A 12,267-nucleotide genomic window follows, 5' to 3' on the forward strand; every position below is an offset into this window, starting at 1 on the left:
GAGTTTTTGGTAACCCATGGAAGACTGGAATTATGGGAAATTTATTGATAAGATTTTGTTTTTGGACTCAGGGATAATACTTTGGTTAACCCCTTCCATAACCAAATCTTCCAGGAGCTTACAAAAACACATGGTGGGGTTGTGATCTAATTTTCTGTATGTATTTCGATCATTCAACAGAGCAATGCATGATTTCTTGTAATCCTCAGAATCCATAACGACCACCTTCCCCCCCTTGTCCGCCATCTTGATAGTTATATTGTTATTAGTTTTTAATTGATCTAAAGCTTGTTTTTCTTTTGTAGTTAAATTTTGATGAGATTTTTTCTCACTTAATGAGTCTTTTAAAGATTTTAGGTCTCTTTCCACATTATGTTGGAAGAGACTAAAGACTGGAGAGCGGGGTAGAAGGTGGGGTTATGAGTCCTGACATTGGTAGTATGTACATCCTTTTCCGAACCCGAATCACTGTGATAAACAAGGTCCATTCATTGTAGGGTTGCCACCTGTTCCTGAAATTGTAAACCCGAAAATTCATTATGATCATTATTTGTATCATCACACGAAGAGACATGTATAGATTTTGAATGATAAGATTTATCATCATCAAAAAAATGTTTTTTTCACATTTAATAAGCGGATGAACTTATTAACGTCCAGCAAAGTTTGAAAAATATCAAAGCTACTAGTAGGGACAAATTTCAGTCCCTTAGAAAGAATTTTCAGTTGATCTGTCGTTAATGAAAAAGATGTTGATAACAGACCTTAGTGCTGATGACCTGGCCACTTATTTCCATGATAAAATTGATAAGATCCGTCAGGAAATTACTGCCCAAGCCCCAGGTGGCATTGATTCCCACACCTACCATAGTACTGATCCCCTCACCAACCGCACTTCAGACTGTCCATTCTCATCTTTTGAACCTGTTACAGAAGAGGAAGTCTCCCAGCTACTTTCTTCATCTCGCCCTACAACCTGCAGTAGTGACCCCTTCCCCTCATACCTTCTCCAATCTCTCTCGCCTGCTGTCACGACTTACCTTACTAAAATATTTAACCTCTCTCTCTCTTCTGGAATCTTCCCATCCTCCTTCAAGCATGCTGTTATAACTCCGCTATTGAAAAAACCCTCCCTGGACCCGTCCTGTGCTGCTAACTATCGACCCGTCTCTAACCTCCCCTTCATCTCTAAACTCTTGGAACGCCTGATCTATTCTCGTTTAATCCGCTATCTCTCTGCTAACTCTCTGCTTGACCCCTTACAATCTGGTTTCCGCACTCTGCACTCTATTGAAACGGCTCTCACAAAAGTCTCCAATGATCTCCTAATGGCTAAATCCAATGGGGAATTCTCTCAGCCTCAATGACACTGCGCTCTCCTGGTTCTCCTCTTATCTCTCATACCGCACCTTCAGTGTATCATTTGCGGGCTCTGTTTCCTCCCCTCTTTCCCTTGCTGTTGGGGTCCCTCAGGGCTCGGTCCTAGGCCCCCTGCTCTTTTCTCTCTACACAGCCCCATTGGACAAACCATTGCCAGATTTGGCTTCAGGTACCATCTTTATGCTGATGACACCCAATTATACACATCTTCCCGTGACATCACCCCTGCACTAATACAGAACACCAGTGACTGTCTTTCTGCTGTCTCTAATATCATGTCCTCGCTCTATCTTAAACTAAATCTCTCTAAGACTGAACTACTACTGTTTCCACCATCTAATAGATCTGTCCCTGATATATCCATTGTAGTCTCAGGCCTTACTATAACTCCTAGGCAGCATGCCCGCTGCCTTGGGGTCATGTTTGACGCAGACCTTTCCTTCACCTCTCACATTGAATCACTCGCACGTTCATGTCACCTCCACCTCAAAAACATCTCCAGAATATGCCCTTTCCTTACCAGAGATACACTAAAGACACTTATTGTCTCTCTGATTCATTCTCGCCTTGACTACAGTAACTCCTTACTAATTGGTCTTCCCCTCACTAAACTCTCCCCTCTACAATCTATTCTGAATGCAGCGGCCAGGCTCATCTATCAGTCTAGATGCTACAGCGATGCCTCTAGTCTGTGCCAGTCGCTACATTGGCTGCCTATTCATTATAGAATAAAATATAAAGTTATCACCTTCATCCACAAGGCTCTCCATAATGCTGCACCTCCCTACATTTCCTCCCTCATCTCTGTCTACCGCCCACCCCGTGTTCTCTGTTCACTCAATGACCTAACACTTACATCCTCTGTTATCAGAACCTCCCACGCTCGTATACAAGACTTCTCCCGAGTTGCACCACTTCTCTGGAATGCTCTACCCCGGACAATCAGATTAACTCCCAATTTCTACAGTTTCAAACGCAAACTAAAGACGCATCTTTTCAGACAGGCCTATCACAATTTCTAACGTAAACCCTTCCGTACTATAATTAGAATCCCCAAAATTTAACCTTTCTCTGTCCCCGCTCCCACATTTCAGGCTAACTTTATAGGTCCAAGCTCCATCCACATGTTAAAGGACACCACTAGTGATGGCTTATAAAGTTTTATGTTTGTGTAATGACAGTAACAAAAGTGTCTGACCTCTGTATAAGCAATGCCGCCCCTGCTACCTCTTGTGTCACCCCCTCTACCTCATAGATTGTAAGCTCTTGCAAGCAGGGCCCTCAGTCCCATTGTGTGAAATGACTGTCTTTGTAATGCATCTTTCTGTCTGTATTTGAACCCTACAAAGCGCTGTTGGCGTATATAAATAAAATTTATTATTATTATTATAACATCATCAAAATTATTTTCATCCTCTGTAGTCTGTGCATGTTCTAAGTTTTCCTGTGATAAGATCTTGTTGAATATCTCTTTCCGGGATCTTTTCCGTTGTTTAACTCTCGCTCTGCGGCCCCGTTTTTTGATCCTCTGTATGGGAGCATTCACACGGTGTTACGTGCCGCGAGATTTGGCACGTAGACGCCGCGTGACCCTTTGCGTGCCGTACACGCTCCCATTCATTTCAATGGGAGCGGGCAGCGTATGCGCCGCGCTAGTTTGCGGCCGTGCATTTATTCACGGCCGCAAACTAGCGCGGCGCATATGCTCCCCGCTCCCATTGAAATGAATGGGAGCGTGTACGGCACGCAAAGGGTCACGCGGCGTCTACGTGCCAAATCTCGCGGCACGTAACACCGTGTGAATGCTCCCTATGAGCGCAAGGAGTTGCCAGGTGAGTTCTCAGAGTAATCCACTGAGCTGTCTGAAGAAAAGTCACTTCTATAACTCTGTGAAGTGTCAGATTCTTTATCATTCGAGCTGAAAGAAACTGCGTCTTTGGTCACGTTTCTATAAAATTGATTTTGGTGTGTATGTTCCTTTAAAGTGTAGTCTCTTATATACAAAACCCGTTTGATAATCATCAGAGTCTCCTGCAAATTTTCTCTTTTTGGTCATCCTAATCTGAGACTCTTGTAGGTCATATCTTTGGTCTATGTGCGGTTTTGTCCTTTGCCTTTGTTTTTTATATCTTATAATATTGTATTTCTTTTTTTTTTTTTTATACTTTATTTTGAGCAAGGTTTTACAATTTTCCATGAGAAAGTGCCAGTATCAAGGCAGAAATAATACAAAATTACAAAATTGTGGAATAATGTAGTCGAGACATATGATAAACAAAGAACAAAATATGAGAGCCTAGTAAACGCAAAAAGGCAATAAGGTAATAGTGCAATAATGTAATATAACACATTGAAAGTATGAGAACAACAGCTCCTATATTTCAGTAGTTGGTATTCCAAGTAATTGAGTGGAAGGAAGATAATATTGTATTTCTGTTGCTTATAGTGTTGTGAAACTACCTTGTAAATGTTATATCAGATTGTAGTTGTTTGTAACTTCCCTCTTGTTATATGATCCTTGGTTAGCCCTCACAAGGGTTAACATGGTGAACATGGGGTGTGGTTAATGGCTCTATTTAAATAAGTTTGTGTATCTGACTTACTTAGCTATGAGTAAGGGACAACAAAAGGAGTTCAGAAACGCGTAAGCTTTGGACTATGCTCTTGTATCCTGGACACACAATGTAAGAGTGTCTTTTTATTTTTTATAAATGAAGTAAAAGTTATATTTAAACTTTTGGTTTGCTGGATACATTTTTCACATTGTTGCATCTTTTTTGTTGGCATAAGGACTTTTTTAAGTACTTCATAGAATCCTGAGCATACTCCTTCATCCAAATTACTTCGCCTCTTATGGTAGGTTCCCCAGAAGGTTCTTTAGGGCGAAACTGACAGCAAGTTTCAGACTGGTAGCAATTAGATAAAGGAGTGTTACAATTCCTACAGGAAAGGTGCTTGCACTTAGAGGAAGTTTTACATCTAAACGAATCGACTCAGCGAGTATGAAGCCGCTTTACTTCCCTTAAGATAGAATAGTGGGACATCTGCAAGGAGCCCACGGCAGAATCTTTTGCCTACCCTAAAGGAGAAAATCTAGAGGAAGAAGACAAAGAAAAAAAATGAAGACCTCCTAAGGCCGGGTTTACACAATGTCTTTTGGCACATAATGTGGCATGTAGACACCACGGGAGCTTTTGCGGGCCGTATACGCGGCGCTATTTTGCGGTGGCCGCAAAATAGCGCCGCGTATACGGTCCCGGCTCCCATTGAAATCAATGGGAGTGTATACAGCCTGCAAAAGCTCCCACGGCGTGTACGTGCCACATTACGTGTCAAAAGACATTGTGTGAACCCGGCCTAAGAGGCTTATCAGGAGTGAGGAGGGATTAAATGAAAGTAATTCAATATGACACAGGAAAAAACAGTTGGGGAGTGTTTTTCTTTCCTTATTTTGGCGAGGAGGGGGTTCTTTGATTTAACTAGTTGTAGGTGTTTTATTAGAAATTCCATTCTGTCCTATCAGCACACAGGAGCAGAAACACCCCACTACTGTGCTGCTGGTGGACATAAGGGAACTTATAAGTGAAGCATCAGCAGCCCCAGCAATAAATATCACTTTGAAGCTGCCAGAAAATACTGTTTGGCAGCACCCTAAACATTTTTGTATTTTGTTTTTCCATATAAATTCTTTGTTCTTACAGCTTTAATTCCTATATATTGTAAGGTACAATATGTAAGCTCTCTGACTGCTTAGAGTCCTGCGTTCTCCTGTTCTTTGATTTGTTCATAATTCAGCTTAGATGATAATTCAAGATACAATTTTTTCACATAAAGGTGACGACACAGCAATGCTGCCCAGCTGCACACTGGTTTGTGTCACTCACATTCAGTTAATTTAATATAAATTGCTGCAAAGATGTCCATAATTTTAATCTTTGGATAAATAGGGGCCATGGAGGGGGTGTTGGTGCAGTATTGCCCTGGGTGGAAGAAACCAACTACACCTCTTAGTAACACCATGCCTTTATCAGTCTTTGCAATCCAAAATATTTGCCTGTGTTCCCTATTAATCTTCCAGGTGCTTTTGTTTTTGTTTAATCTCTTTTTATTAAGTTTTTACAAGATATACAGGAAAAGCAATGAATCCAAAGAAAAAAACATATATAAAGGTTCACCGGTTAAGCAACTTAAAGACTTGGATATATACTAGTAATAAAACATTGCTGGTTACGGTGTCGAAAACAATATAAGTGTCATATAACAACAAGTAAGTATGAGGACGTGTAGGATTTGCATGTCAATAGGAGGGAAACAATATAGAGTAGATCTACACAATAAAAGAAACATGTCAAAGTCAAACAAGTGATACTAAGTGCTGTGGTTCAATAGGAGAAAATTTTCCAAAGTAGAATGGGTAAACTAAGTATGAAAGTGAGAGAGGGAAGAGGGCTTGTAGGAGGGGGGGGGGGGGGGGGAGATCAGGGGTAACCGTGCAACTACCCAATAGAAAGATCATGACTGGACCAGATTTTTACATATTTATCATGCGTCCTCTCCTTCCAAATAACCAGTTCTTCAAAGCGCGCAATTTGATGAACTTTCTCTATCCATAGAGCAAGTGATGGGGGGGGGGGGGCATTCAGCCAATATAGGGGAATTAGTGACTTTGCTGCACCAATCATATGGAACCATAATTCTTGCTTATGTGCACTAAGAGTGCCTGAGAGCAGAACACTATCAGGGAATAGCGGTTGTGTACTTTTAAGAACTTTATGTATGTAGGTTTCAACATCCCTCCAGAAAGGCTGAATCAAGATGCAAGACCACCAGATATGTAACATCGAGCCACTGTCCTTGTTGCATCACCAGCACTTTTCGGAGTCCTTAAGGCTGTGTCTAAAGAGCCAGTCAGAAGTTTGATACCATCTGGTGAGTACTTTATAATGAAGTTCTTGCAATCTGACACATCTGGAGTGACCCAGAGAGTGTTTCAAGATATAATCTGTATCCTCCTCAGGTGCTTTTGTTTTGCTGCCAGGATGATGTGTTCACTTTTTTTTAAAATGTGTGACTTAAGGCTTTATGATTTATTCCATCTGTACGGATCCCACACTGATAGCGGCAAATCTTCTCTATAAAGAGCTATCACATACATCCGAGCAGTGCTGACACAGACAGAGAAATGAGAAAGATGCTGCTTTGGGCGGGTAAGAACCATGAACTATGTTAATTAAAAGTCTATAATGTTTTATATACTGCATTTGACATATGTTTCTATTTCCTCTATGAAAAAGGTCTGTTCCTGTTGTTGCATGCTCAACTGGGTAAGTTATTGGCTTACGTGATATGCATTTATACATGATATTTATACAGATATGCTAATAGCATGCTATTTTGTGTGGCATTTTGGAGTATTGTGTGACAATGGCTCCTATCAGAGCTTCCACTGCAGTAAACAGGTGGTATAAATAAAAATTTAGAGGAAAGGATGACATAATTCAGATTTGTACCCTGGACATGTTAGATATGTAACCCCAAATGCAGAAATTTGTAACTTATGACATAATAAATACATAGAGGTACATTTAATAAAGGTACATTTTACACTTAGTGTGAAATTGATGTTTCTATACTTCTTTCAGGCTCTACCTACAAACTGGTTTGTTACTTTACAAACTGGTCACAGTATCGACCTGACCAGGGGAAATACATGCCGGGGAATATTGACCCGCAGCTCTGCACTCATCTCATCTATGCCTTCGCCATCATGAGTGAGCATGAGATAGCACCTTTTGAGTGGAATGATGATGTCTTATACAAGCAGTTCAATGACCTCAAGCAAATGTTAGTATTAGAACAATGTTTTCCATATCTTTCTAAGAATCACTTGCAGGCTTGAATACTTTCCATTTCTGTATACTTTGTATCATGCAATGTACATGAATTCTTGTCTGTCCATCTATCTGTCTCATGTATCCTGAAAATGCTATAATTTGTTTTTCTTCTCTTGTTCTAGAAACCTAAATCTGGTGACATTATTGGCAATCGGTGGTTGGAACTTTGGAACAGAGAAGTAAGTGTAAATACAATAATATATGTACTAAAATCCTACAATCCCTGTAACCTTTATTTTCTGGCATAGGTTCACTGATATGGTTGCTTCTGCTGGAAATCGGGCAATATTCATTAACTCGGTGAAGACATATCTCCGAAAATATAACTTTGATGGAATTGACCTTGATTTTGAGTATCCAGGATCTCGTGGAAGTCCTCCAGAGGATAAGCAGAGATTTACTATACTAATACAGGTTAGTATTCCCAGTCAGAGCTACTCGTATAAGCCTAAGGCCCCATGTTATGGAAACTCAGCTTTTTTTGTTGCTGATTTTGTAGCATTTTTTTTTTTTGCCAAATTCAGGAGTAACTTGAAAAGGAGTGGAAAATATAAAAGAAGCACTTAGACATTTCCCCTCTCTTAAATACACTTTTGACTTTGACTTTAAAAACACCCAGCGTACTATAATTATATTCAAAATTATATTATGGCTGTTATGGACATCCCTATGGAGTCTCTCAAGTAGATGTAACCAAATCTTAGAGTCCATTTATAATTATCTATTCCCTTGTCATCATTTCCTACAGCGTTTACTTGAATAATATGTATCATACTTTTAAGGTCATTGAAATAACCTGTATTTCCTTATCAAGAAATGATAAGAATTTGTAGTATATATAATGTGCAACTTTTACTAAATGTCTCAACTTAACAAAATAACTTACATAATGAAAAAGAGAGGTGATTTTGTTGGTTATTATGTCCTGTTTAATTTATTGCTTTTACCTTTATTTCTCTTAGGAAATGCTGGATGCGTTTAATGAAGAAGCAAAATCGTCAGGTCTTCCACGGCTCCTAATCACAGCAGCAGTGTCAGCAGGAAAAGGCACTATTGATGCTGGCTATGAGATAGCAAAGATTGGACAGTGAGTCTAGGAGAATAAATTAAGGGGATACAACAGTGAGACGTTATTATTATTTATTTATATAGCACCATTAATTCCATGGTGCTTTACATTTGAGGGTTTACATACGGTACATAAAAAAATATACAAACAAATATAATACTAACAGTGACTGACTGGCATAATGGGGTAGAGGGCCCTGCCCGCGAGGGCTTACAATCTACAAGGAAAGAGGGATAGAGACAGAAGGTGAGGGCAGAGACTGTTCAGATGGTGATGTGGTGACAGTAGTGTTATTGGAGGTTGTAGGCCTTCCTGAATAGTTGAGTCTTCAGGGTCTTCTTGAAGATTGTGATTAAGGGGGAGAATCTTATATGTCGTGGTAGTGATTTCCAGAGTATTATTGGTTCCAGTGAAGGTATTAGTTCAGGGGAGTGGCTGATGAAGAACTGGGGAAGAGGTATATTAAGCGAGCGGCACAGTTTAAGGTGGACTGGAGAGGGGCGAGAGCTTTTGCTGGGAGGCCGTGGAGAAGGGTGTTACAGTATTCAAATGAATTATCAGATTATGAGGGCACGGAGCGTAGATTAACATTTTTGTAGTTTCAGGGGTGAGGAGGGAGCAGATTCAATGGATGTTCTTGAGTTGGAGGCGGCAGAAGGTGTTAAGGGTTTAGATGAGTGGCTTGAAGTCAGAGTCAGAGTCAAAGGTTATCCCAAGGCAACTGGACCTATTGGACTGGGGCAAGTGTGGTCCAACTTTGATAGATGCGTCAGGTAGCAGGGCCATGTGAGGTGGGTCAGAGATGATGAACTCCATTTTCTCCATGTTAAGTTTGAGAATGCAGGAGGAGAGAAGAGAGGGTATGGTCGCTAGACACTCTGGAATTCTGGACAACAGAGCGGAAATGTCTGGTCCAGAGAGATATATTTGAGTGTCGGTGGTGTATCAATAGTATTGAAAACCATGAGATTCTATGTCCCTCACCACCTCCTTTGGTCTCTCCCAATGGTCCTCCTCTGCCACTCATACACACGCAGAATCTCATATTCACCCACCTCTGCTCTCTATCCACCTCTCTAACTCTCCAATCACACTCTCTGACCACAACTTACTAACCTTCTCTTCTCTCTACTTTGTAATAGACCTCTCAACCCCGAAACTAACACATCCCCACAGGAACCTTAACCGCCTTGACATCCACACCATCTCTGACTCTCTCCTACCACTCACTAACATATCCTACAGGATGCAGATGCTGCTGCTGCCTTCTATAATTCCACCATTACTTCAGTTCTTGACTCTGTGGGCTCCTTTAGAAACACCAGAGCCCGACCGATCAACAGGAACCTTGACACATGGACCTGACTAAAAAACTGAGACGTGCTTCACATGTTGTAGAACACTTCTGGAAGAAAAGCCACTCCCAGGAGGACTTGACCAGTTATTATTAGACAGCTCTCAACTTCAAGAATGCACTCGCCTCTGCAAAGCAGGCCTACTTCACCACACTCAAATCTTCCCTATCTTGCAACCCCAAACAGCTATTCACTACCTTCAACTCCCTCCTCCTGTGCCCTCTCCAACATCACTTATCTTGGCTGAAGACTTTGCCTCTTATTTCAAAAACAAAATTGACTCCATCAGAGATAATGTCATCCTGTCAGGACAGTGTGGCAGCTGCAGCCAAGGGGATGGGTCGCAGCCCGCTTCTCTGTTGTTGCGTTTTACCGGCTGTCACCCTTTCCTACTTGATAGCAGCCCTGCTTAGCAAGGATTAGCTTCCTTTCAGCAGCTCGGCTTGGTTGGTTGTCTGACTGACAAGGGCGTCAGCCAATGTGCGCCCGGTGTGGGCAGCTGGGCTGGTTGGTTAGGACCACCCTTTCCCTATTTAAGGAGGCAGGTGGCTCAGCCCGCTGCCCTAGCCTCATTCCAGGATTGCATTCCTGAATCTATGTGTGCATAGTTTCAGTGTTGTCGCTTTACAATTGGCCTTAATTAGAATTTCCCCCTTTAGACAGAATGTCACTTTTAGTTTCCTTTGGTCAGTAAGCTGTTTGTTGTAGATTGCACTCCAAAGCCTCCATAGGCGGGAGAGAAGGGGGTGATGACTCCAAACGAGGTCTCTTGGATAGCTGGGAGATCGAGACCTTCATTTCCCTCATTGACTCCTCAACAAATTCTTTGACCCAGCCAACCACATCTCTGACGGACGTGTCTTCTGACGGGGGACCTTGGCACCCGCGACAACACTGATAAGCGTAGCCGTCAGGGAGGGGCACCTCGCATTTGATGCAGGCCAGGTGGCGGCGTTTGCCGGAAGCTTTCCTCCTGGGATTTTCCGGCATAGAGGAGGAAGACGACATCTAAAGAGAAACATACTCTTTGTTATTTCTCTTACCTTGCTGCTTTACCTCAGGCCCCACCAGAGGGAATACATCACCTTAGACAATCTTTCCAAAAGCAAGACTTCTGCAAGGAAATTCTACTCTCTGGTTGCCCAGGAACAGTAGGAACCTGCAAGCTAAAGCTGACAGGCAAACTGCACTGGGCAGACCAGGTCTAAGTAAGATGGAGAGGGGGCGGGACTAGCACACTCCGCCCCCTCTGTCTTTAGGGCCCATCCTATCCCTGGGGAAACAGTGAGAGCCCCAGCCTAACCTGGGGTCCCCTCCGCCAGAAGGGACCCATCAGGGGAATCCTACGCCCCCTAAAAATTCCCTGCCAAGAGGGAGAAAAACCGTCCGGAGCACTCCTCCGCGGAGACCGCCGGAAGGCCGTGGAGCACAGACAGAGTGCCCGCGGCCGGAAACCAGGACGCTCAGTATAGTTCCTCCCCCTCCGCCGGAGAAGACCTGTTCCTAGGCGGCGGGGGAGCAATGCTGGAAGCAGGTGCAGGACGATGCACCCGAAGAGAAGACCTCCACTACCCCAGGTAAGTGACCAAGGGGGGAGGCCCTGTTCAAAATAATTCAATTGCTGGGAGAGGAGGAGACCTCTCCCTCCACCTGTCCTGGTAACAGGACAGAAAAAAACACAGGGAGGGGGAGGTCTCCTGGGCCTTTTATGGGAGGGCAACTTGTTAGTTTATTAAACTTTCCACCTGTCCTAACAGTACACAGGGGCAGGAATACCCCATCTTGTGCTGCTGTTTGGGCGTAGGGGGAATGTAGTCTTTGAGGGTGTCAGCCATGTTTATGTGATCCCAAAAAAGGAAAATTCACAAGAAATTAATAGGTTATGAATGTAATAAGGTTTATTACGCATGGAATGAACATTCCACAGTACTCCGTTGAGGGCAATGGGAGATGCTGGAGGGGCAGGAGCAAAGAAGATAGGTGTAAGATTTATGGGTTTCCATGCGTTGGTGTCAGTTGTGTGGTAAGAGGAAGAAGATCTAACAGTAGGGATTTGTTGAGGTGATTAGGAGGATTAGGAGATATCACCCCAGAAGTAAGGAGAAACAGAGAAAGTGTAAGTAGGAGAGTGTGGGGAGGTTGAGAGTTTGTGCGGGCAGAAAGCTTGCAGGTGTGGGAGTAGCTGTGCAGAGGTCAGATGGTGGGGTAGAATCGATGGAGAGATTAAGATTTTGTTACTTGCAATGGTGATTTGGGGTGGAAGGAAGGACAGCAGTGATTAAAGTTATAAGCATTCTTGTTTGTATTAGGGCCCCTTCACACGGAGGATACTCTGGCTGATTCGGAACGTGTAAACGTTCCGAATGAGCAGCGTTTAAAGCAGGTCCTATTGCTTTCTATGGGAGCCGGCATACGCACGCTCCCCATAGAAATGAATGGGAAAAGGCAGCCCATTCATTTCTATGGGGAGTGCACGTATGCCGGCTCCCATAGAAAGCAATGGGACCTGCTTTAAATGCTGCTGATTCAGAACGTTTACACGTTCCGAATCAGCCCGAGTATCCTCCGT

At 42.8% G+C, this 12,267-nt stretch overlaps 1 protein-coding gene across 1 annotated transcript in view; it reads left to right on the forward strand.

Annotated features, from left to right (window-relative positions):
* The first annotated feature begins 6,562 nt into the window (after window positions 1-6,562).
* Window positions 6,563-12,267, forward strand: part of LOC142194886 (acidic mammalian chitinase-like) — a 35,640-nt gene continuing 29,935 nt past the window's right edge. The window contains exons 1-6 of the mRNA XM_075264315.1: window positions 6,563-6,587; window positions 6,675-6,704; window positions 7,023-7,224; window positions 7,397-7,453; window positions 7,523-7,688; window positions 8,237-8,361. Coding sequence (XP_075120416.1) covers window positions 6,563-6,587; window positions 6,675-6,704; window positions 7,023-7,224; window positions 7,397-7,453; window positions 7,523-7,688; window positions 8,237-8,361 — 605 coding nt within the window. The remainder of the gene's footprint in view (window positions 6,588-6,674; window positions 6,705-7,022; window positions 7,225-7,396; window positions 7,454-7,522; window positions 7,689-8,236; window positions 8,362-12,267) is intronic.

Source organism: Leptodactylus fuscus, chromosome 2, assembly GCF_031893055.1.
Source record: "Leptodactylus fuscus isolate aLepFus1 chromosome 2, aLepFus1.hap2, whole genome shotgun sequence".
NCBI lineage: Eukaryota > Metazoa > Chordata > Amphibia > Anura > Leptodactylidae > Leptodactylus > Leptodactylus fuscus.